A 27,438-nucleotide genomic window follows, 5' to 3' on the forward strand; every position below is an offset into this window, starting at 1 on the left:
AGCTATTTTGAACTGTGCATCACGGCTGGGTAAAAAAACATGAGGTGCCATCTTGAATATTTACAGAGCTAAGTGTTTAGCACAGGTAACTTCTGGCAGTGAAATTTGGGGTTATAATTCACATGAAAAATTACAAAGAGTCGCAAATAGGTTTCTGAGACGACACCTATGTGTATCTCAGGGAACCTCCACTTTTCTGTTTACGAAGAACTGGGTATGTCTTATCTGTCAGACCCTTTGTCATTTCACCCATTATCCTATTGGCTTAAAGTTCGGTTTAACAAGGGGAAAGCCTTACACAAAGACATCCTAAGGGATTGTATGGCCCTTGACCATGACCACCATATCCCTTGCTTCAAATATATCCGGGAAGGGTTCAAGGTTCTTGGCAGGTCGGATCTTTGTAGGGACCCGGATTCAATCAACAAGATGGACTTACTGTGGTCTAAAGAGTATTTTCGCAGACTCCGTATGGTGAACAGGGAGGAGTGTGAGTTATTGAAGCCCAGCGTACGTAAATACATCATCCTGAAAACTGTACCCACCACGGAAGCGTACCTCCCTGGGCTTTCCAATACATATGACTTTTTTCAATTGACTAGGTTCAGTTTTTACCTATTTTATCTACTCCTGGCTCATCCTCAAAGGAGCAGCAAAGGTGAGACCCTGCCGCTATGCTGTTAAAACAGCTAGTCCCCTCAGGACATGATTCATTTTTTAATGTTTTGTAGTTATTATGAGGTGCCAAGGAAGACCTACTTAATCCCAATTTTAAAATCATAAAATTTTAATTAAGTGCATCCTGCATTTACTTTTCTAGCTATGCTCTCAGGGTCCACGTTATGGTATGTTCTTAGATTTTAAAGGCAGCAGTTAGGCTTAGATCCAGCTGTGATTAGCACTATGTGTAGAGTAGGCTTGATGGATGAATTTATATATCTACTCATTTTAAAATTGTGTTTTATCTTTTTGTATGAAATATGGTGTTTGTTGATACCAATAGGTTTGTTGTATTTATTACGTTTATGGGTGCCGAGTAGTTTATTGAATGATTGATTTATTCATGGGTTACGAAACAGCATTTGCTGTGTGTGCACATGTTTGCAACCCTCTGGACTATTGGGGTAACATGATTTTTAAACCTTGAGAACTGTTTCAGTCCGAGCTCAAATATAAAGTCTAACATCTAATTCATATTTAACCTTCAAATTAGAATGTGTGTACTTGCTTTTTTCGTTTCTACTGCAGGTGCGGACAAAGCCTTATTAGTTAGAAAAGAAGGGTTTTTGTTTTAGTTAACAAAGCAAGGTATGAGAAGGTGGGCCTTGACAAGAAAAAACACAGTAATGAACAAGAAGACGAGTTTCAATGGAGGAGGAGACAAGTAGCCAAGGATGAATTAAGTAGCAACTTATAGATGTGGGAAAGGTGGTGCCAGTAGCAAAATTGTGCTGTAATATTGAAAAGTTACTGGAGATGAATACATGACTTACCTTGAGTGCAACTAATGTCTTATACTCTAATGTAACGAGGGTCAGAGAGACATCTTAAGATTTCATGAGGTACAAATCTCTGCTTCTGCTCTGTGTGGCTTCATGCTACTTGATCTTGGTTGGAGTTTCTTCTACTGAAGACTCTGACAGCTGACACCTTTCTCTTATTCATTCTTACTCAATGCTTCTTAGTTTAGGATTGTCCCTTTTAAGGCAGTGTGGGAAGAGATAGCATGTTCATGCTTACCTTTGAGAATCATTTGATGGAACTTAACGTTCAAATCTTTCCCCTGAATACTTGCCTCATAATAACCAAATTAGCTGTATGCTTCTTGTTATATAGGGTAATTCTCTTCAGGAGATTTGAACTCATCCTGTTTGTTCAGTATTTCCATTCTGTGATGTTGTGATTGATTTATATCAATCTATTTTTTAATTTATAATTAAACCTTAGTAATCTCACATTCAGTTGTCGAGTGGATTATAGATGACTAAGGCCTAGATGTAGGTAATAGCAAATTACCAAATGGTAAATACCGAATTTTACTGATTCGGTATTTACTAATCGGTAATTGCTATGTAGGTAAAAAATTCGGTAAAAATACCGAATCAGTAAGATTCGGTAATTACCGAATCAGTATTTGCCATTGATTCCTATGGGCCTTGAAGCCCATAGGATTCAATAGCAAATACCGATTCGGTAATTACCGAATCGGTAAAATTACCGATTTTACAAGGGGGACAGGGTGTCACTTTGACACCCTGTTGCACCCCTGTTTCTGGCTTGTGTGCCATGTGACACACAGACATGCCCTTAGGGCATGTCTGTGTGCCACATGGCACAGGTGTACATGCACAGATGTGCATGTACACTGGAATTCGTTAGTTACCATGGAATAGTATTCCATGGTAAATAACGATTCGTTAAGGGCCTGTGGCACTGATTACAGTGCCACCTACATATTGATTTACAGATTCGGTAAATTTACCGATTCGGTATTGTACCGATTCTGTAAATTTACCGAATTGGTAAATATACCGATTCTGTAACATTAAGGCCACCTACATGTCAAATCCCAAATACCGGTCGGTAACGGCCGAAATCGGCTGTTACCGACCGGTATTTGGTGGCCTACATCTGGCCCTAAATTGGCTACACTGGATTGAGATTTAAATTGCCATTCTTATCTCCCTCTTACTTCTCAAGCAGCAGACTATCTCGTTGAGTAGGATGTTTAAGTGGATCTAAGTTCTCTCTGCATTATATTCAGTTTGTATTGTAAGCACTATTTTAAACAGCCTTTACTTCTGGTTCTTCTCTTCCTATCATGCATTAGTAGGCATGCTGTGCCCACTGACTGAAAATGCCCACTATTATAAAACAGAATTTTAAGTAACTAACAAACACTGAATTGTCACAACGTAAGACAGAATGCATAATTACAATCTTAATTCCACCTATACTTAGTGGCTTGAAAAAAGTCTCAGTTCTGCAAGCCAACAGAAGGGGAGAAATATGTGTTAGCTGTTGAACCAACTCAAGTAAAACTAGGAATCAACCACTAGTGAATAAAAGCTACAAAAATAGATTCATCTGTTGTCTTTTTATTTTTAATCCATAAACAGAATGAATCATTTGCATAGAATCATAAGGTGTTGGAATTCCACAATTTGGTGAGTGACTTGTGCAAATTGGAGATTTAGGGCCTCACCAATAAGGGAATGCACATAACACACCACTAACCATCAATCACTTTCCCAGAGAGGCACCTAGTGGTACCTCAAGGTCTGCAGGCACTTCTTTTGCACTTCTTGGAAATACAATACAAATTAGAGTTTCACTGTAAGGGATTTTGCAATGAAAATGTGTAGAGCTCTGTGTAATTATTGAATACCTCCATAACTGGAGTTTTATTTGAAGGTAAAGGCAGGTACTGGAATGTAGAAGATGTAGCCAGATAGTGACAACCTTCTTCATCTCTCCAAAGTTATGCTAGCATGAATTTGTACTCAGACTAAATGTCTGAGATAGGATCAGTGATGCCACTAGAAATATAACATTATTTGAGAACAAGGAATGGAGATAACACACTGAGCCCGCACAGATGAACTAGCAAAGCATACTTGGGAGAGCTACCTTTTACTTACTCATCCTATTATCTTTATTTGGTATGCAGGCTGTAAGGGCTATTAGCTCAATTTGCCTCCCACGCCTCCCACTTGGCAAAGGCATGAATCTGTAACTACCTCTCACTAGCAACTTCTCAAACCGAAGGGGCTTGCCACATGTGGACAACATCCTTCAACACATGTGAATATGAAGCTAACATTTTCAGTTTAAATAATGAATAATGGCAAAATATACTTCCAAAGAGTCCGCTCAAAATTATTTTTAGAAATAATTGGCTTATACACATTCCGATACTTCCTAGAAATGAAAGACTAAAGTAATTAAGAGGCATAAACTAATATAACTTATATAACATACCTCATCTTGGAACCCATACAGACTATAAGTGGTCATAAAAGTGGACACCATTGACCTCTATTCAGAACACACATGGATTTGAGAAGAATCAGAAGAAGGACTGCCCTACAATCTGAAGAATCTGAAGGAAGATTTATCTTGCATGCCTCGATGTAGGAAATTGGAATATTAGTTGAGGAGCTTCATAAGCCTTCTCAAAAAATAATCACAATCCTCAGTGTGAACCACAAATGTCACTAAATAAACCTGTGCTACCTCTCTGAAAGAGTGCCTCAAAGCACTCAAGCTTAACTCATAGGCTATCTAAAAAAGTATGCATGCAGTAGTCAAACAGCAAAAAAGTGAAAACACAATGCAAGAAAAATCCCAAACAAATTTAGAAAAATAGAGTAAACGTTAATAAATAATATAACACCAAAATGAAAAAAATTCAATCGGTAGAGCTGGAGGTAGGAATGTGTAAAGTTTGAGTTAAAAATAGCGATAGAAAGGCTCAATATGCCAACCGCTGTTACCTGGTTGAACTAGACTGGGTCATAGTCAAAAGTTAAGGCCAATCATGATGGTTCGCTGGTCAAATAAAAGGACAAGGTTCATCCTGGTGGAAACATTACCTTTACATATAGAAACATTTAAGGAGGAAAAGTGATTGTTATCAAGTCGTCGGTAGGGCAACATGGATCCAAAGAGGGGTTTGACGACAGCGTTCTGCTGGAAAGTGGAGTCCCGGTGCAGTCATTGACAAAGCGGGAAAGGTCCAAGTGGACGATCCAAAGTCTGTGCCAGATGAATGCCTCAATATCATTCTGATGGTCCTGGGGACCAGTCCGGGTGAAGCCCTACACTTTAGGAATTAGAAACATTTTTGGAAGAGGGGTAACCTGCCAGGTTGAGGTCATCGGCTGTGGCTTCAACAATAATCACAGACTTAGTTGGTTATCCAGGCAAAAATATGGCAACATGTTACTAGGTCATACTTCTTGCAGTGTGGAGGAAAGTTGGATACAGTAAAACCAGCAAAGGACATAGAAAGAAGGCACCACATGGGGGTTAGAACACACTCAAATAGAAGAGAGTAGCAGGGTTCAAGGCAGGTCCAGTTGCAAATGGTCAGCTATGCAGGTGCAGAGAGAGGGGACTCTGAAAAAGTGTTGTGTCCCTGTAATTCACACAGGAGATCAGCCAACTGACTCTTCAAACCATTTCTGGGTTCTGAGCTTCAAGACAAGAAGGGCACTCCTTCTGATCTCCACAGGCCCAGGAGTGTTCTGAGGAGAGGTCTGGTAGTCCACTTTTATGCCCAGTGAATGGAGGGCAAGCCTTTGCTCTCCCTCTAAGCCAGTTCTGGCCAGTTTCTCCCATCTCAATAGGTTTGGTGGCAGCATGACTAGAAAGTCAAAAAAGAGGCAGGTCTAGCTATGAACTTTATCTTCCAGTGACCAGGTAGGCAGCCTATGAACCTCAGCAAGGGCATAGGAACAGCCTCTGGGCCATGCTGTCAAGCGATGACACCCCCTCCCCACATCCAAAGCCCCTTCTCCACTGCCTGGGGGCAATACACATCTCACCACATGGTAGGTCAGTTAACATCTGGACACTGGCAGGCCAGCCTTTTGGATTAAGGGAGGAAAATGTGCCTTTTATAAAATAGTAATATAAAATATGACTTGACCCTTATTTTGGATTTTTGCTATTAAACTGTGTCCTTGATTCATGTTGCTAGCTATTTCCAAACTGAATTTACCACTTATTAAAGGTAATGGTGTAAACTAATATTAACCATTGGATGTTTTTTACTGCTAGCCAGGTGAAATATTAAATATGCATATCCTATGGAGGGGTTTCACTCTTAGGACATGTATAGCATTAAACATACATGCCCCACTTTTTAAATACCATGCACCCTAATCCATGGGCTTTTAAGGTCTTCCTTAGGGGTTAGAATTAATAAAGGAAGGTTTAGGAATGGCAAAAGGTCTGTTTTGCTAGGTCAATATGGCAGTTTAAAACTGCACACTCCAGAAGGCTGCAGTGACAGGCTAGAGACATGTTTTACAGTGCTACTGTAGCTGATGGCATAAAGAACACTGTAGCCCAAGAGTAGCATTTCATTTACATGCCGTGGGCACAAGTGGTACAATCCTAGTCAGGGTAAGTCAAATACACACCATAAACTAGCCTGTGCTCACCCTCTGATAGCTTGGCACAGAGCAGGCAAACTTAAGAGGCAATGTGTAAAGTGTTTGTGTAACACTTCAAACAGTAACACAGTGAAAACACCACAAAAGGACTCTACACCAATTTAGAAAAACAGATTATGGTTTTATAAATAAACCAAGACTAGAACAACACAAATCGAATAAGTAGAAGTTAAGATATACATTTTTAAAGAGTAAAAGTAAAAATAGGCCATAAGCACCTTTGGCAGTTATCTGTTCATGCTGGAGCAGGGCAAAGTCAAATGTTCAGGCTGACCATGATGGAGTGCCCGTCGGGGAAAGGAGCCATGGAAATCCCTCTGAACAAAGGTACCTTGATCCTGCTTGCAACAGCAATATGCAGTGTGCAGCTGAGAGATGCATTGGTGTTGATCCGACAATCAAGGTGATGCAACAATTTTCTCAATGCAACGATTGTGATGCACTGGTTACGTTTAAATGGCACCTTAGGAGCCACCCATATTTGTGCCCCCCAGCATATCCAGAATAATATGTGGTGTATACATGGCCTCTCCATCGCCTGCGCAGACTTTTAATACAACCTCCCCATAGGTGCATCTTTTACAAGAAGGCTATCGCTATATTATACCTACAAAGGTAAGTATGCACTATATTCCTCTTCTGAGGAGTGTTCAGACCACGTGCATTCCAAGACAATATGTTATGCATAGTACCACCTGCCGTGCTGTAGAGAAAATTGTGTGGAAGTTAGCTCCTCCATCTGAGGCCAAGGCACAAGAATGGCTGACCAGTGCTGCAACATGTGTAAGCACCCCCACTGTCTAACCCGAACAGTAGCAACATAGTAATAAACAACAATGTAGAAGAGTCCCCCATCCCAAATCTAACCCTTGGCCAGTGGCCCAGTCTCCCCCTTTAAAACCAATGGACTAGAGGGAGCAGTTCCCTGCGTCAAGAGCCCTCCCAAACCCCAAGAAATTAGCTAAAGGAAAACAATTGTAACCACTAATACTCTAGCTTCAGTCCAGGGATCCCAGGGCCACTCAGATCACGAGCCCACAAGAAGCTCAGCAATACACAAATGCCTAGCCTCCAGACCACCCCCGCTGAGGGTAAGATTGTGTATCATAGATGACCTGGTAAACAGAAGAATAAAACTGAAAAATTAGATAGCGCAGTCTCATTATTAACACCGTTGATAAACCCCAGTCTGCTTGTCTGTTAGACTTTACTCTGGCTGCTACTTTACACAAATCTAAGCAGAGATGGCTAATGTCTGTGGTCTTGTGGTCCATTTTTGTCTTGAGTGCCACCCTGGAATCCCGCATGGCCATCAGGATATCAGCAGTTTCTGCTCAGGGCCCCCCATTCCTCCATCTGGGGGGCCTAGCCTGGGACAGTGTATTGCACTATTTTATAGGCTTTGCCCTCCTTTGGAATTTTATCCAGCACCATGCTGGGACCAAAATAGGGTGGCACCTCCTCCAGGGGACAGGTGGGCAATGAGACGCTGTCACAGTGCCCCAGCCCCCTCCAATTAGACAGGTCATGGCACAGAGATTCAGGGAGTACAACTCCAGTGTCCCCAACCAGGTGTAATGACCACAGAGAAGATGTGAAGCAGCAGGGGGCCAGGCACCAACACTCCATCCAGACCACCAGGCCCTACCCAAGCCAAGCACCAATGTTCTGGATGCAGAGCAGGGTTCTCCTCTCCGGGGGACCCCAAAACAGCTCCGCTGGCACTCTTCTCTGCAGCAGTCTGCTCAGCGGTCCAGCGGAGAGCAACGCACGAGAGCAGCCGCAGTCAGAATTCCCAGTCACAACCCAGGCAGCACTGCATCTCACCACTGCTCCATGCCAGCCCCCCACTCCAGGGGTATACATGGGGTGTCAGCAGCCTTGTGGACACCTCTCCTGCCAGCAGTCTCTGGGAAGGGGAGGGAGAGCACTGTCCACCTGCTCTTGACAGGCTCTGAACTCGGACCTCGCACCCACTGCACCGCCCTCAGGAGCTATCAACTGGGAACCACCATTTTGACAGGCCCCCGTCACCCGCTTTGCCCACCACCACCCATGGCAGTCAACGCTGCCAGACAGAATGCCACACCGCTGCAGGCTGTTGCAGCCCTCAGGCCAGTCTGTTGCAGTACCACAGCAATGCAGGTAGGTACCTTGCTTAGATCACCTCAGCACCACACTGCCTGCTGCTATTAGTTGAGTGGCGGGGGCCTTGATGTTTGTCACCTGCAGGTCATTTGGGGACTGAATGGATCCCCTTTGCATGTGACACGAGAGAGGCATTAGCCTTTCTGGCTTAACTCCCATCTCCGTCACTTCTGAAAAGCAAGGCTGCACCATATTTACAAAAATGTGGTGCAGCCTTGCATTTACCCCTGTGAAGTCTCTAAGTTGAGCAACTTAGCACCAACGCAGGAACCCTTGCACCATAGTGCAAGGGTGTCTGCGTGCAGGGGAGGATTGTTTATGTTTTGGGAGGTGTCCCTTCCTGCACATAAACAATCCAAAAATGCCATTCTATCTCTTTCATGTGTGCTGCTTCATGCAACACACATAAAAGTGACAACATTTCATTTCATATTGTTTATGCACAGGAAGGGACACCTACCTGTACATAAACAAACAATGGCATTTTGCTTTTGCTTTTTCCATGTGTGCTGCAAAAAGCAAAAACAAGGAGAAATAATGCATTTCTGTTCATTTCGCCATTTTAAGACCAGTTTTACCTGACCATAATTTTACCACTGCCTCCTGTGTACGCCACCCTTGTACCTAGGGGCAACGTCGAAATCAATGGGTGTTCTGGTGCTACGCCCACCGCAACACCCACGGCTCACCCCATTCATGCTAACCATAGCGTGAAAGAGGGCCGTATCTACAAGGCAGCGTTAAGCCACGTTAAGTTGCTTAAGGCTGCCTTGTACAGAAGATGCAGCCCCTATCGTCACCACACAGTGTCACTATAGGTGATGTTGTGGTGGCGATAGGGACTTGTACATAGCCCCTCAATTCCTTGCTACTTATTCAATGTATTCCTTCATCTTGTTGTGCTTCCTTCTTCTGTGTTACTGTGTTTGTAACTGGATGAGCTGTATTGTTCTAATGCTTGCAGCCAGGAAACTACTTTTTTTCTATTTTTCACCTCTCCATGGGAATGCATGTATCTTTCTCCCCTTCTTCCTTGTTCACTTTTTTGGTGACAATAATTGCTTCCCTATGTGCTCCTTTCCCCCTACTTATACAATTCTGTTTTTCTAATTCAAATGACCATCTGAAAATGACCTTGGCCATATCTGAACAGTAAATTAAACATACTAGAAGAAAGCCAAAATAGCTGACACATACATGCGCTGTGGCATCAAAACACATGTGCTTGCACTGCAGACCATTTTGGAATGTGTTTTCTTTCACAAAACCTATTTCAAAATGGCTGCTTTAGTATCCACCTGCCTCATAACCCACCATCATAAACCACGTTTTTCTCATAAAAAAAAAACATTCTGAGATGGCTACCACATATCAGCATGTGATTCACCACCTGGCATTTTGAAATGTACTTAAACAAATATTTGTAACTAGGTTTCTAAAAAAACAATGGTAAAGCAAATAGCAATCTCTTTCATTTTGCATTTGATTTGCCACTGCTTATTTTAGCTCACCCTCTTTCTTGTTCTCTACATCACTGATGGGGTTTGGGCACTCATGCACCATGAGGTGCTGTCAGATAATTTTAATGATTCTGAAATAAGTTACTACTAAGCATCTGATGTCCCTAAGCGGGAGCTTAGAATCTCCAAGTGCCTTTTCCAAGTTACAAGGATTGAATTAGTGCCAAAATGTATGCCATCTTGTGCGGGTATTTATTTATTTGTTTAGAAGGTTTTATATAGCGCACAAGATCCTTGCGGATATCAGAGCGCTTTCCAATAAAGAACGCAAGTTATACATAACAATAAATGCAAGAGAAGTCACGAATATAACAAATTTTAAAGGAAATAATATGCAGGAAAGATCATGCCTGACATGAGCAGTTCGTGTACAGAGGAAAAAACGTGGAGTACATAACAGGAACATCACAGATGATACAAGTCAGGGCAGAAACATGTGACTAAGATGTTTAGTTGGGTCCTTGAGAAGAGAGTGGAATACTAGTAAGGGTACTAATGCGTCTCCAGAGTTACTTAGTCTGTAATCAGGTAAATTTTGCCATGAGAATCGCTTTATCTTCCTTTTTGAAAGAGATGGTAGAGGCATTCAATCTGATTTCTGGGGGAAGAGTGTTCCAAAAACTTGGCGCCATTCTTAAAAAAAGGTTTGTTTATATGTTTTATGAGGTTTCAGTAATAGGTTGTCTGCGCTCCTTGAGGACCTAGATTGTCAGTTTCTGTGTGAGGTAGCTGGGTGTATTGTAGAGTAAGGCCTTATGTGTCATGCACGCAATTTTAAGATGAGTTCTGGCTTCCAGCGGGAGCCAATTCAAGGATTTTAAGTCTGGGGAAATGTGGGAGTTTCTTTTCGAGCCAGTGATGAGTCTCGCAGCTGGGTATTTTCAGGCTCTGAGGGGAGCTGTCAATACTTTTGGAAGGCCACATAAAGAGGCACTTCCATATTCCACACAAGATATAAATAGAGCTTGTACAGCCAGCTTGAAGTCATTGACTGGCAGGAAGGGTTTCAACTTCCTCAGAGTGTTTATCTGGAAGTTTGCTCCTTTTGTAGCATTGCTAATGTGTTTCTGCATAGTGAGATTGTTGTCTAGAGTTATTCCCAAAGATTTCGCAGAGTCAACAAACGTTGGTTAAACGTTGAGTGCAGTTGGATCAAGTTTTGCAAAGTGGGGATTGTGGCAGGTGGGGCTATAAGGAGGAATTCGTTTTTTTGAGCATTCAGTTTAAGATTGTTTTCTGCCAGCCATGTCTGGGTGTTTGTGAGTGTAGTGTTAAGCCGCTTAATGTCTTCCAGAGTGTTGATCTTAAGATAAAGCTGTGTATCGTCAGCGTACATATGGTATTGCACGTTGGAAGCCTGTAGAATTTCGGTGAGTGGTTCCATGAACAGGTTGAACAGTGTCGGGGATAATGAGGACCCTTGCAGGACTCCAAATCTTACTGGTACTGGTTTGGACAGGGTGTTGTTAACCAGGAATTTTTGTGTTCGGTTATAGAGAAGAGGTAAACCAATTTAACACTGACCCTGATAAACCCATTCTAAGTTTGAGAAGATCTAGCAGATTCTCATGCTTGACCGTATCAAAGGCCGAAGTAAGGTCTAGTAGGATGAGTAAGAAAGAGCCGTTCTGGTCAAGGATTTGTAGCGCATCGTCGACAATGTGTGTCATGGCTGATTCAGTGCTATGACCAGCTCTGAAGCCTGATTGGTGATTGTTAAGGAGGTCAAAGTGATCAATATGTTTAGTCAGATGGTGGTGTACACATTTTTCAAGTAATTTGGCCAAGGTAGGAATATTGGATATAGGACGGTAGCTGTTAAAGTCCGTGGGGTCCGCCGTTGGTTTCTTTAGGATGGGTGAAACCTGTCCGACTTTGAGGGAGTCTGGGATGCGGCGTTGTTGCAGTGAACTATTGATAATGTTGGTCCATAGAGGTAAAAGCCAAGGGGTTAAGTCTTTAACAGCGTTAGCAGGGAGTGGATCGATGAGGTGGTTGGAAGGCTTCAGGGCATTGAGAATCATGCCTAAACCCTCTTCAGTGTAGGTATCAAAGGATGACCAGGCTGTTTTGTTCTTAAGGTCAAGCTTTGAGGGGATTTGGAGTGGGGAAGTTGGTAGTGAAGGGGATGTTTGCGAATGTGGCACAGAGTACAATAATAGATCATTTAGAAGATCCTTCTTGATGTTATCAGTTTTCTGAGTGAAAAAGGTAGAAAATTCTTCACAGGTGGGATGTGGTCGGACTGCGTCTTGTAGCCGCTGAGGTGCTTCCTTCGATTTAGTTTTGATTAACTCGAAAAGTTTTTGGGGGCGATTTCTAGCTTGGTCTAGCTGGTGGCTGAAGAAGTCTGCTTTAGTGCGCTTGATCTTTTTGTAATAGGCATTTCTCTTTTTCCTTAATAACTTAAGGTGATTAGTATATGGGACTGATCTCCAGTTACGTTCGAGGGTTCTAAGCGACAGTCTGTCCTCGTTAAGTAGGCCATTGTACCAGGGCTTAGAGTCTTTAATGGAAACTCTCTTTAGTTGAAGGGGGGCTAACTCATTATTTATTGAGGTCATAGAGTTGAGGTAGTGGTTGGTGAGATTGTGGACGTCTGAGGTGCCAGCAGGGGGCCGAAGAAGGTTGTAGCTTGAGGAGGGTAGTGTGTTGGGGTTGAGGTTCTTTAGGTCTCTTTTCCAGATTTTTGGTTTTGTGGACTGAACCGAGAAGAATTTTACTGTTTCCTTGACGAAGAAGGTGATAATATGATGGTCCGACCAGTCGCCAGGTTGTATCGACTCTAACTGAATGACATCATTTTTGGAGATTACTAGATCCAAGGTTGAGCCTTTATTATGAGTAGGGCTATTGTAAATTTAGGTGAGGGCTAGATCTCCAAGGAAGTTTTTGAGACTGTTGAGCACTGCGTCGTTGTTGTCATTCCAGTGGAGATTGAAACCGCCAAGGAATATTTGGGTATTTTGCCGTCTATTGTTAGTTGAAATCATATCCATGAGGTGTTCAGTGAAGATGTGGTTGTCACCTGGTGGATGATAGACTATGTGAAGCGAGCAAGCTGGTTTGCCGTTGCTGCTAATGTAAAGGCAAATGTATTCGCAAGCGGGGAAAACCGGGGAAATGGATCTATTAACAGTGATGTTGCTACGATGTATACAGGCTATACCTCCCCCTATTTTATCGATTCTGTCCAATCTAATGATGTCGTAGTTAGGGGGTACTAGAATGTCAATAAGTGGGGTGGAGGACTCTGTTAGCCAGGTTTCGGTTAACATTAACAGATCTAGTTCCTGTGAGATGATGTGGCCAGCTATATCCACAGCATGTCTAGAGGCAGATTTGCAGTTGAGGAGTGTGCATTTAAGACGGGGTGTGATGAGGGAAAAGGAGGGGTCCTGGGTGAGAGCGACACTTCTAAGGTTGCTATTGATGACCCCTCTAATGTTGTGTCTCGCGGTTTGTAGATGGCGTGCTTAGTTCGCATCCACAGTCAGAGCTTTTTGTTTCTCCAGTGACTTTCTCCAGTGACTTCAAACAAAGTAACAATCGTCGTGGCGTAGTCTCACGAGAACCACTCGTGAGACTACGCCACGACGATTGTTACTTTGTTTGAAGTCACTGGAGAAACAAAACGCTCTGACTGTGGATGCGAACTAAGCACGCCATCTACAAACCAATCTAAGAATTTCGCCATTGCGACAGGAATAACTTTGAACCAAAAGTCCCACATCGATCACGTGGTCTGCTGCGAGTGGAGACTAAGGAAAGGGTGATTTTTTATAAGATTGTGAGTCCTGAGGATGGCCTTAAGGATTTTTCCAGTATAAGGCCGAAACGTCGACACATGAGTCCACATCTTGTCCTTCTTCTTGATCAAATCGTTACAGCAACATCATTGTATATGTTCAAGATCAGCTGTTTTTGATTATTGAAGAGTGGTCTGCAACGCAAGTGATCCTCAAGAATTAACTTATCTATGTCTTGTTCACTTGTTTTCTTTTGATGCATTTGCACAGCTTTTAAAGAACTGTACCCTTTTTTATGATTTATTTGATATAAAAAGACAATCGAAAAACTTTACCTCCCGTGTAGCTTGTACTATTTTGAGTAATTACCTGGTTCCACTTTGACTACTGCTATTTGGAACGCTTCTTCTTCTTTTTTCTTAAATGATAAATTTGTTTTTGTAAATATAAACAGGCTTGTGAATGGTCAAGTTGGTACTGAATTTTCATATACCAACACCCTGTTGAAAGTTTCAAAAAACAAGAAAACTAAATTCCCTTGTAAGCACCTCCTCAACTCAGCCATCTACATCTTCCACTCATCCACCCCCTAGCTCAACACTGCACCTTTTTCTTAATATAACACAGCCCAAGCTCGCAAGGGTTTATTGGGTCACCCACCTTTTTTCAATTGAGTTGAGGAGGTGGCTAGTTGTTGTGTGGGAATGGGAGGGGTAGTTGGGAGTGGGGGGTGCTCAGAGGGGAGTGTGTTATCAGTGAGGTGATGTGGTAACGTGATATGAGGCATTGCCTGGCCTCGGAAGGGGTGGCTGTGCTGAGGTGAATACTTGTCAGGAGTAGCATTATGAAGCAAGCATGCAACAGGAGAGATGTTGCTGTTAGGGTGGAGGGGAGCTATGATCTTGTGCTGACGGGGTTCAATATCAATAAGAGGGACAAATGCTGTGCCGACCGTGCTGGTAGGTAGAATATGTGGCATTGTCAGTTTGTTGTGAGGAGAGTTGTTGGAGGGTGAAGACTGAGTGGAGGTACCAAAGGAATCCGATGCCAGAAAAGGACAGGGTGGACAAGAAGTGAGGATGTCAGGCGTGCTGGGTGGTTTTGGTGCGGTGAGGCGAGGTGTAATATTGGGAGGGGTGAATTGGGTGGAATCGTAGGATTCCGATGTCGGTAGTGAAAAGGGTGGTAGAGGGATGTAAGGCGCGCTGGGTAGTTTAGGAGGGGTGAGGTGTGGTGTATTGGCAGGAGGGGTAAATTGGGTGGGTGGTTTTGGTGCGGTGAAGTGAGGAGTAATAGCGGGAGGGGTGAATTGGGAGGAATCGTAGGACTCCGATGTCGGTAGTGGAGAGTGTGGTAGAGGGATGTAAGGCGAGCTGGGTGGTTTTGCAGGGGTGAGGTGTGGTGAATTGGCGGGAGGGGTAAATTGGGTAGAAGTAACATAAGACTCCGATGTCGGTGGTGGACAGGGTGGTTGAAGGGGAAGGCTGTCAGTCTGGGTAGTTAATGTAACCAAGTGTGTGCTGGGGCTGGGAGAGGATTGGGTGACGTGGAATTGCTTGTTCGCGATGCTTTTTTCCTGTTTGCAATTGCTGTTTGCGTGCTCGGGGGAAATATCTCGCAAACACGCATTTTGAGAACGCGAATAAGCAAAATATTTCGTAAAGTCGCGGAACGCAGAATTTTGTGCAACTTTGCATTCTCAGCGGTAAGTGAAATCACCCAAATTCCACGAGTGGTACAGAATTTACCGCCCAGGCCTAGCAAATACATAAAACAATATCATGTGTGGTTTTCCTCGAGGAAGAGATCGAAAGTGAGGTAAGGAAAGCTTTCCTCCATTGGGCTCTTCGCTTGGTGTGGAAAATTAAATCAGTAATCCCGTTATGTATGGAGAAATAGGGATCGGCAAAGAGAGTTTCAGGGTGCAGTTTTATGAAACTGTGCTTGAATCGTTTGGCTGATGTTTTAGTGAGGTTACAGGGGTAAATTATGTTGTAGGAGTGCATGCCTGCGAGTTCCATTCTGATAGAATCACAGTAGGAGGAGTGGTATGAGATGGTATGAGATGGAATGCGCAGAGGGTGTAGACCCTGAAGGGGAGCGTGGAATGTGGCGAGGAGTGCTTGGGGGAGTGCTTATGAGAGCAAAACAGTAGGTGAAGTGGTATGAGATGGTATGATATGGGATGCGAAGAGGGTGTAGACCCCGAAGGGGAGCGTGGAATGTGGCGAGGAGTGCTTGGGGGAGGGTCAGTATGGATGGGGGGACAGCTGGGGGAACAGCCAATGAGGAGGTGATTAGGTAGTCGCGGGCTAACTGGGAAACAGTACTGGGGTAGGGTAGGTGATAGCCGATGAGGAGGTGGCTAAGTAATCAGAGGCAGAAACGGGGGTGGGATCCTTATTGACTTGTTAGTAGCACCGGAGGTGCGGGGTGTAGAGTGGGACGAGGGGGGAAAAGAGAGGGGAAGGTAGGGGACCTAGGCTTGGGGAAAGAGTTATGAGGGGGGACAGCCAATGAGGTGGTGGTTGGGTAGTCGCAGGCCAACTGGGAAGAATACAGGGATAGGGTGGGTGATAGCTGATGAGGAAGTGGCTAAGTAATCAAAGGCAGAAACAGGGGTGGGATCCCTAGTAACTTGTTAGAAGCACCGGAGGTGCGGGTGTAGAGTGGGATGGGGGGGAAAAGAGAGGGGAAGGGAAGGGACCTAGGCTTGGGGAAATAATAATGAGGAACGTAATGCAAGAGTAGTGAATGGAGATTCTAAACTGGAGTGTTGATCTGCGGGCGCTCAGTGGTAAAGACAGTCTAAGATGATCAACACATTGGGAGAGATCTTCATGAACACCTATGTAGTCCTTTATTCCATTAGAAGTGGGAGCAACCAGAGTAGTCCTATCTCACTGATCATTAGGGCTGGTGGGGATATATAGGCTATCCAGACTAGTCCTACTTCACTGTCCGTAGGACTGTAATGGGAAGATAGTCCTGTTTCAGTTGAGACTAATTGTAAACATAGAAGTTACAGTGAAATCAGACTTAGCTTTACTGGTGGGTTGGGGTGGGCTTCTTGTCAAGGCTATTTGAGAGAGTAAAAGCTATGTCCACTGCCATCTTAAAAAGATATAAATGAATAGCTAAAACAAGAAAAGTGCCGAACGAGAATGAGGTCAGGTGAAGTCAAATGTCCAATAAGCATTACCTTAACCAGATGTCCATATTGCAGTCATATTTTTGTTGGCATCACATTTGTAGGGAGAGGGCTGTGACGGCAAGCTGTTATGGTCATGGTGCTAATTTTCTAGTCCTTTAACATTCCGTATTTATTCAGCAAATAGAATCAGCAGTGAGCAATGAACATGCTCTTAGTGATAATATGTGGAAATATGAACTGATCTTGAGGGGGGTGGGGCCGAGCAGCGAACTATGCTCTTGAAGACCAAGAAGTCTTCGCTTCTTGGCACACCGGGGAACGTCGATGCTGCGGCCCAGTAGATTCGCCGCACCTGGATCGGCTCCCCCCGGGTGGCGTTGCACTCTCAGCGCGGAGACCTCACCGTCCCAGGCTAGGGGCTCCGTGCACTCACCCTCACCGCGACGTGCAGAAAAGACCCTCAGCCTCCTCTTGCGGCTCTTGAAGTCCGCCGTCCAGTCTCGTATGCAGAATCAACCACCGTGTCTTCAGGGACCTAAAGCATCAACAACGGGTAGTCCGGGGTCCTGTTCGGAGGTCTCCCAGGATCAGGATCAGCCACCGGATAACCGTGTAGGGAAATCCAATGCAAGGTCCGATTGCTGCTGTGGCAGCAAGGTCCCTCAACTACACTCGGTGGGCTGATGGGTGCCGCTTATTGGTGGACCGTAAGAGTCAGCCACTGCCCCCAACAATCTGTGTCCTCGGAGCTTTGTCCCGCGATCGGGGCTGGGGGTCGCCAGGGAGAGCCTGCCAAGCCTTAATCGGGGGCACTAGGTGCACACTGCTCCCGCAACTGCGGCCGCCTCTGGGTGTCCGTCCGCCTCTGCGGACGGAAGGGCCAACGAGTGTCAAGGAACCGCTCCCAGGATCCTGGACTTTGGTCGGGGCCGGTAGGGAGAGACCGCCACGCCACAATTGGGTTGTACCCCTGCTCTTTCAACTGCAGCCGCCTCTGGGGGCCCATCCGCTGCTTTGGAAGGGAGGGCCAGCGAGTCCCAAGGGTCCACTCCTAGAAACTCAGTCCAGCCGGCCTCTGTCCTCTTACTTCGTAGAATTCTTTCTAAGCCACCGTCACCAGCACTCCAGACGGGTGCCGTCCTGACCCTCAGCAGTCTTGTGTAAGTGGCGGTGGGCAGAGACACTTCCAGTTGGCTCAATCTCCTCTGATGGCCCGAGCAGTTTCCTGAATGACTTCAGGGCTGTCGTCAAACTCCGGAGTTCGTGATCAGGTAGGAATAAATGTGCACAAATTTGCAAAAGATATGAAAATGTTGGTAGAACTAATCCAGTTACTTTCACGAAGTCGGTTCCGTACGATGGCAGACGCTGACCGGGATATTTCCAAAAGGGGATCCCAAGCGTTAGGAGCTCCTTCTAAGAGCTCCTACCAGTCGGCCATTTTGTGTCTGTTCTGGGTAATGTAAATTATCACTCACCAATATAAAGAGATCTGTACTGATCTATCGTTGATCGAAGCTGAAATGACAGTGGGCTCACTGGGTACTTTAAATTCAAGTTTGTTTTACCAATTGGAACTTATCAGCACATCTACTGATTGTGAAAAACTAGATTGATATGAATTACTTTGTTTCTTTTTCAAGTGACCTTATTTGTGCATCTGCCTGTCTGCTCTTCCTTCATACTGATTCTGGCTCAAGCAGCTGCTTAGCATTGATCATCCTTCTATATGCCCTAGGCACATGCACAAGAGGCTGAATGGCGCTACTTGCTCATTTATGCGTCAGAAAGTTTCCCCTATAATTACATTCCCAGCTGAATTTACACTTTCTTACTCAGGTAGGATTCTAAAAAACGCTGCAGCTTCACATGCTAAGAAAACTTTGATGTGTGTGTGTTTGAGTGCGTAAGAGTGTTTGCGTGCCTCTTTGTGTGTTTTTGCTGCCTCCATTTATTTATTATATTTTTGCCATTTCTCTCTTATTCTAATTACCTTACATGGGGAATTTTCCACACTGTGTTTATTTGTTCATTCTTATATTGACTGCTCCTGCCCAGCTCTTAACTTGCATATTACTCCCTCCATTTTTCTTACTCACTTGATTCCCTTTGATCCTAGTACTTTCTATAGCATGTTCATAGGTTGCCAAAATGTCAGAAGCATCAACAATAATAATCAGAAGAAACATTTCAAGCATACAGAAACTTATACAGACAATTTTACAACTGCAGTTAGCAATAACATGAATTTTCTACATTGGAGACATCATAGAAAACAGGACCACATCAAGGCAGATTGCAATGCCTGTGACTAATTCATTATTATTATTGTTTATTTATACCATAAACATAACACAATATACAATACTGAACAATACAAAGAAGACATACAAAACATCACAGGGCTATGTCAACTAAACAACCTCATGTTTATGGCCCTTTACATTTTCCGTCAGCCCTTCCTTTCAATGGTAAGAAAAGGGCCCAATACAGAAAATAACAAGACTCGCAATGACTTGATCAAGCCACAACAGATTTGTAGTAATGCCAAATAACGTTCTCCTAAAAAAACACTATATGGGTAAAATGGCTTAAGTGCACATTTAAGCAGTGGTAGTGGGTCCTATACTAAGTAGACAATGGTTTTCAGTCAAATATAGTACCGAAGTACCAGACTGTGCTTAAATAAAGGCCAAGGTGCAAGACGAAACTGCCCAGTTAAGTAAAATTAGTGCCTTAACAAAACGAGGTGGGAAAAAACCTCTATGGGGCACCCTACCAGGAATAATTGTATAGCACTGCCATTTATTGTTCTCATAAAAACACTACTATGGGTGTTAAAGTGCTTGTGTGCAAAGTTAAACAGCCGGAATAGGTACTATGATGAGTGGCCAATGGGTTTCAGTCAAATATGGTACCTATATACAAGACCTGCTTCGATACTGAACCAATATTCAAGACAGAGCTGCCAAGTTGAATAAATCACCTTAACGTGACGGGATCGAGACTAAAGGGAAGCCCAGCAGCCAGACCTTGGGGTTTACCCGCTCGTATACCTTTGCCTGAAAAATACCTCAATTAACACAGCCTAGAATCAGGTGCGAGGATTCTCTCCTTCCCAAGATCGCTCATTACATTATTGTAAGGACTTACAAGATTTTTTTAAATAGCCCAAAACTTCACTAGTCTAATGTTCAACGTTGTGTAAATTGGGTCCATTGACTCCACAAGTGCAGTCCTACAAGATCTAATTTCCCGGTCAAGGAATTCATGCCTTAGTCGTCTTCTATGTCGGTCAATCAACATTGGGCAGATGTATATGATGTGGAGCGGAGTCTCTATTTCCTGATGGCACAAACAACAGGTTCGGGCTTCGGAGAAACCACTCATCCTCCATGTGGGATAAGGTCTAAGGAGGGAATCTCTCCAAATTTGAGGGCCAAAATGACAGTTTGACCTTCCGATCATAAGATGTTGCCAAGAGTGGCAATTCTCTTCGAGATTAATAGGATTTTAACACCAGCCACCCTTGACGATGTTTAGACAGTGTTTCCTTATCTGCAGTCTAGCTTGACAGTCTGACCGACTTATTTACTGCTTTCTTAAATGTGTGACTGGTTATCTTTAAATTCCAAAGGTCGCCCAACTCCAGTAACCTGATGCTGTTGTCAAGATGTTTTTTTATGGGAGCTGTTCCCCGTTGTAGATTGATCTTGTACCAGACTCGATTTGCCAAGATGTTATCGGCTGCTACAAGCAACTTATGACAAAGCTTTACAAATGCCGCTAGCCTGGCAAGTGACTGTTTTGTGAGTAAAAATTCTCTTTGGCTTTCACAACTGCTCCCATACATTTCAATTCATGGCCCTTTATGGATCTTGTCAGTGTTGAAAATCCATAATTGATGGCCTGGGCTTTTGCTCGAATTACCTTGTTCGGAGAAGCGAAGGTACCATTTGCACCTATTTTGACCCCCAAATAAACATAGGTGGCAACTTCCTCAATTTTATTTCATTCAAGATGCCATTTTTGACTTTTGTTGAGGCCTCGATTACAAGCCATCACATTAGTTTTGTTGTAGTTGACTTCCAGGACATTCTTATCTGCATAAGTGCCAAGGGAATTAAGCAGCCTTTCAATGCCTATTTGAGTATTGTTGAACAGCAGAAGATCATCCGCATATAGAATGTGCGACATTGGTCGTCCTCCAATGCTCGGGCATGAGCTATCTGCCCATCCAATTCAGATGAAAGATCGGCCAGATACAAGTTAAAAATAAGGGCTGCAAGCTTGCAGCCCTGTTCTACGCCAGATGTTGTTTGCACTTTTCTTGATACGTGCTTGCCATCAACAATTTGTATCTTGACTGCAATGCCTCTGACTAGCATTACTGATTTCTGAATACTTGGTCCCCATGTGCTGACCATCAGAGTTGCTGAGATGTTGACCACAACCTGTCATTATTAGAATTTGGAGTTGAAGTACATTGAGATCCACTTAGTAGTAACTTTACACACCCCTACCTTTAAACCAGATATGTCTTGGAGGCAGGAGTATCAGTTGGTGAATTTGTTGAGCTTTTTCAGCATGTCTACCCTTCCGGAGAGGAACATTTCTCTCTATTGTATTGCACTGCATTGTATTATATTGTATTGTAGCATTTCTATAGCGGTCACTATCCCTGTGGGTAGCACTGAAGCACTTACACACTGAATTGCAAGCTGCACAGTTAAGAGTGATTGGTTGTAAGTGTACTGAGTCTATTTGGAAGTGTTTTCATATCATGTGATGATCACTGATATGTTGCTATTGTGTTACAGTACCCATCGCCTGGCAGTGTGATGGGTAATGGTATGTGAGAAATAGAAGTACAAATTATAATAAGGACAATAACATAAAGGCAGCTTCACACCTCTAGCCTGGCACTGAAGACAGTAGGATTCTCAGTGTGTGTACACCAAAAAGAAAAGCTAATCAGAGAAGGCTCAGTAATCTGTATGGAGATATGTGCCGTGCATACATGATGCTGCGTGAGTAAATGAATGCCTAAAGGGAAAGAACTAATTATAAAAAGACAAGAATACTATTTACTGCTTCACCAGTACACCCCATGAATGAGGAAGGAAGTGAAAGAGCATTCAAGCCAGACAACCTGAGCAGAATCAACATAATATTTATGAAGCTCAGCTTCCCCTTTCTGCTGCTTAGCCAAACGAAGCAAATACTTTGAGCAATGGTTTGTGTCCTAAGCCTCTCTTAAGCTGTCAAAGGCAGCCTGGAATCAACCAGGCAAGCCCCAGTTGCAGAATTCTGGTGTGCTAAAACAATTATTTTATGCATGCAAAATTGCAAGGTTTTATTCACATTAACTTCATGAATTTCCAAGCTCAATTGCACATTTCATGACATGACATCATATTTTCAGACTTTTTCTTGCAAACCTGCAAGACCAGAATTCGGCAAAACTAAGTGTTCAGGAGGAAACACACATCAATTGACATTTAATTCATTCAACGGTTTTGCTGAAAAAATAACAACAAAGTTAATGTTTACAGATTTATTTTCAGTAACAATTTTTGTGACAAATATGAATTGACATTTTTGAGGTAGATTTCTATTGCGCATTCAGAGAAATTAAATTCATTTTTAACATGTTTGGAATCGTGGGTTTAGATTTCACACAACCCTGGCAAGCAATTAGGCTTACAGAAGGCTTACTGAAATGAGAAAATATGGTAACAAGGTACATTATGTGCATTGTGAAGTGAAGATTGGATTTGTACAACATAGCAGTCCTTTTGAACCAGCGAATTCTTGAGTTGACTCGCTATACAGAATAGCATCAAGATGTGCTATTAATCTGAAGACTATATTCAACACAAACAGGATACTCTGCCAGTCGACCCCCATCCTTCCATTCCACTGACTTACACCACATGCTGCTTTTATGCACAAAGCCTACCATTTCCTAAGTTACAAACTAGATATAATTCTTGGACAAAATATTGCTTCCCTCCTCACTATTTCATCCTGTGGCTACTAACTCCGGGATACATTTTTGTCTTCCATCAACAACACGGAACATCCAATCCCATGTACCCTAATCCACTTCCGCAAAGGAAATTTCACTGGGCAAAACAATACAAGATTTCAAACATATCTAAAACAGCTCAAAGTCTGCACCTTTTTATGGCTGGCTACCAGAAACTAAACCAACAATTATTTGCCTACTTTTTGATATGAGAAGTTCCAAATAGATCCTGTGACCGAATGAATTCATCATCTACCAGTTCTTTCACACAACCTACTCCATCATACAACTTCTTCCAGTCTCAGGAAGCTTTTACAATAGTCAACATGTATATAATCTATAACACATCATAGCATTGTTATCAACTGTAAAGGAGATGCTACTTTTTGTCCCAAACCAATGGCTATTATACTCCTTCAATTTATTTCACATCTTTTGCCTTGCTTACTTCTAGCCACACATATTCTTATCATAGCAGTAATACCAGTATTTTTCCCTCTATATGCTCAATTAACACATGTTCCCTACTGTTAGACCTGGCATCATTGGCGTGAGTCTCCCTTCCATTTTGACGGATTGCCTCCTCTGTTTTGATATGTTTTTGCTGGTTTTATGCTGTGGGCACTGTGCCATTGCTAATCAGTGCCACAGTGTCAGTGTTCCCTGTGTTAAATTGATGTACTAATTGGAAATTCCGTGATTGGGTTATTTGATTTACCTGTCAGCCCCTAGTACAGTGCACCATGTGTGCCCAGGCCTTGTAAATCGAATGCTGCTAGTGGGCTTGCAGCACTGGTTGTGCCACCCACAGAAGCAGCTTGTAAAGTGTGTCTCAGGCCTGCCATTGCAAGGCCTATGTGCAGTCTAGCACTGCCATGTCCACTTGGCCAAGTGCACCCACTTGCCAGTCCCTAAACCTTCCCTTTGCTTCATATTAGACACCCCTATGGTAGGCCCAAGGGCAGGGTGCATTGTAAGTATAAGGTAGGACATGCTCTGATGTGTGTGGCATGTCCTAATAGTGAATTACATCCATTTTCGTTTTTCACTATTGAAGGCCAACTGTTCTCCATAGGCCAGAATGGGCAGTTAGATTATTACATTCGTATAATCCTAAGTGACTCAGGGAACATGGTAGAAATTCAAATTTAGTATGCCTGAACTCAGAATAATAAAATACATCTTTTAGTAAAGTTGGTTTTAATATACTGTGTCTGAAAATACCACTTTTAGAAAGTAGGTATTTTCTTGCCTAACAGTCCAGACCTGCCTCTGCTAGGTTGTGTATTCCTTGTCTGGGTTTGTGAGTGACAGGGCTGGGGGATTCCAGGAGACAGGCTGGGGCAGCCCAGTGGTGAATAGAGAGATCTGCATCTAGATGGGAGGGAGGGGTTGCACCTGGGACCTGAATAGGGCTGGCTCCACCTCCTGTGGCTTGTCTGATGTCTCTGCCCTGCACTGTGAAAGGAGAGGAGGAATCCTGTCAACAGAGTGCTCCAGAGCTGTATCTTCCCTCCCCTGTGCTGGCTCCACTTCCTGTGGGGCGACTGATGTCTCTGCCCTGCATAATGAAAGGAAGAAGAGAGTCATGTAAAGAAAGTGCTCAGGAACTGGTTTGGACTAGGCAGAGACCTCTCTGCCTTCAGAGAACAAAGGATGTTGGGGTATAAATATTGGGACCCTGATCCCAATAAATTAGATCACTTCTGGACAAGAAACCTTTCTGCCAAGGAGAAGAACCAAGGAAGCTGCAGACGTTTTACTGCCCCTCTGCCAGTGTGCTGTTTGCTGGGTTGACCTGCAGTGGTTGCTTCATTGCCAAGGGAAAGGAGAAGGAACTTTGTAAGGACTTACATCTGCAGAATATTCTCCAAGGGCTTGAACTGTGCTTGCCTCCTGCTGAAGTCTCAGGGCCAAAAGACTTCACCCCCAGCTCCCTCCTGAATTTCCTTGCTGGGAATTCTGACTCCAGTCACTTGCGTGACGCTGGGAGCTGGAAGCGCGACGCATCGAGAAGAAGCGTGTCGCTACCGCAGCTGAAATCATCGCAGCGCTGGAGAAGCGAGAGTTCGTCGCATATCCCTGGAAACGTGTGTTCATCGAAGCTGTCTGCTGTCGCATCGCCGGAGAAGCGCGACGCATCGAGAGAGCTGTCATGGCATCACCGGAGAAGCGCATCACAGGGCCTGTCGCGGCTCCAAAGTACAGAGTCGTCGCAAGGCTGCCAGGGCGTCATCGCATCGTCATTGGATTGCCGCATCAAGGGTGCCGTCTTCTCGCATAGCAACAAGATCATCGCATCGCATTAAGGCGCCATCCTGCGCACCGCAACGGGCCTGCAGGCCGAAAATCTACGCATCACCTCCGCACCGGTTAGGATAACGACGCATCCCCTACTCTGCGCAAGCATTGAGGCACGACGCATCATCTCCCCCGGATCATGGAACCTACACATCTCCCCTTTTGCGAGCCTTTTGTTTACTTTGCGTTACGCATCCAGGTACTTTGTTGAGAACATTGTCGCATTTATCATCAACTTAAACTAAGTAACTTTGATCATCTTTAAAGCAGTCTTAAGTGTAGTATTGTGGATTTTTGTCGTTTGTGGTCTTGTGTTAAGTCTATATAAAGAATACTTATTTTTACAAAACCTGTGTTTTGTCCATCTGTAGTGTTTTCACTGTATTACTGTGTATATTCACAAATGCTTAACACACTGCCTCTGAGATAAGCCTGTCTTCTTGTACCAAGCTACCAAGGGGGTGAGCAGGGGTTATTAAGGAGTGTAATCCCCTTATCCTGACTTAGAAGTAAGGGTCCCTATTTGGACAAAGGTGAATACCATTGCCAATTAGAGACCCCCAGATCTAACACCTACCACTTGTTGACAACAGTTAATCCCTCCTTTATGTACCTTCATGTACCAAATGAGGACCACTGATATACTGCCTTAATGCACATTGCAATAATTATTTAAACTGTCACCTGCCTGTTAAAACTAATGACAATAACCATATGCACTTCACACAATAACCCAGAAGAAGAAGAAAATTTAAAAATTTTCTTATGCTCACTTCATCTACTGTTTGTTTGGTAGACATAGCTGATTTCTACACACTGAATGGAAATAGGTTCAAAGTCCCAGGTTCTTCATCATACCATTGGTAAAATAAGTTGATTTTCACAAACAAAAGACAGGGCTCTACATTAGGATGAGGACCACATTCAAGATGAACAGGGTACAAGCCAAAATTCCACTAGAATTTGTTGACCCACAGAATCTATTTGCACATAGACACGCAAAAATCATATTCATGTATGCGAATTAAACTCACATGCAAAACATGCATGCCATAGCACCTTGATTCACTTCTGTTTCCTTCACTTACCAGCACTGAAAGTTTCATTTACTATGGGTTCACAAATCTTTTCCAATTATGATAAGCATTTAGAAATTCTGTAAGGCAGACCCACTTCTAATATTTGCACATATGAGAAAGTTATGTTAGTGAATTTGTGCGGCCTTTAAGCTCAATAAAAGTAATGTTAAGTGAACTTTCACTTTTCTTGAGCACGTGAGATATTCAATTAAGTTGATAAATGTGTTATTATATAAATGCGTTCATACTTGGACTCTCTTTTAGAATACCTAAAATTACTGTTTTTGAACTAGGGAAGAAGTAGCAGGCTATCATCCTATATTATTTTGTATACCACCATTTCAGAATTAATCTTATGGGTAAGAAGTTATTTTTAGAATTAGAAAAGAATAGGAATTTTAGAATAGGTCAAATTAAACCTTATCTCAGCTACAAAAGAGTGCAAAGGGATAAAAACCTTGGATCCACATTGTAACAGGATTACCTCTCTGTACATAGGTACAGATCTCAATGAATATTGCACAGTCTCCATCAATAAAGATACTGCCTATTTCTCAAGACAGAAACCTATTAGAACACTTAGATTAGCTGCATGAAATTTTACAGAAGTCCTTGCTTTTATCAGAATGTGAAACAGTATTATTGGCCTACCGTCAGCACCACAAGATGAACTCCTCCTTTTGGTTACCGATCGGCGATGCCTATGTGTGTCCTCAGGAGGCTGCATCTTGTAGATGACATGTGGATGTTCTGTTCCTTCCTCAGTTGTATATTTCTGAACAGGTTCAATAAAATACTCTCCATGTGGCAGTCTGAAATATCCTGCCTGCAAAAAACATTCAATATGTGTAAATGAATTATCAAAATGTATTTAAGATACTATAAGATCCTTAAAAACATAGCAACAATACATACACACATTCCATTCAACTACAGCATATGATATTTCAACTCATAATTGATATCACACAAACAGTATTAATAAGCATAGAGAATTGATGGAAATGGATTTAATTCATCTTTAGTAGTAAAATTACTTATCATCATTACATTACATTACGAGAAGGTAATAAAATGAAGGCATGCTGGAACCTGTCAGTTATCAAAACCATAACTAATTAACTTAAAGCCTATATCATAAAGTCTATTAATGTGTCTACCCTACACAGCACTGTTTCCATATTGCTGAAATAAAATGTAATGTTTTCCTCACAGTGGCGGGATGGCAGGCAGATGCTCTGAGATAAAGGGAATTCTGCCAGGCAGGGGGAGAT

At 43.2% G+C, this 27,438-nt stretch overlaps 1 protein-coding gene across 2 annotated transcripts in view; it reads right to left on the minus strand.

The window, feature by feature from the left end:
- ADAMTS12 (ADAM metallopeptidase with thrombospondin type 1 motif 12) overlaps window positions 1-26,975 on the minus strand; it is a 2,873,463-nt gene extending 2,846,488 nt beyond the window's left edge. For both annotated transcript variants that reach the window (XM_078677277.1, XM_078677276.1), the window contains exon 1: window positions 26,816-26,975. In XM_078677277.1, the coding sequence (XP_078533403.1) occupies window positions 26,816-26,891 (76 nt within the window). In that variant the 5' untranslated portion in view covers window positions 26,892-26,975. The remainder of the gene's footprint in view (window positions 1-26,815) is intronic.
- Window positions 26,976-27,438: the final 463 nt, after the last annotated feature.

Source organism: Lissotriton helveticus, chromosome 2_1 (genome assembly GCF_964261635.1).
Source record: "Lissotriton helveticus chromosome 2_1, aLisHel1.1, whole genome shotgun sequence".
Classification (NCBI taxonomy): Eukaryota; Metazoa; Chordata; class Amphibia; order Caudata; family Salamandridae; genus Lissotriton; species Lissotriton helveticus.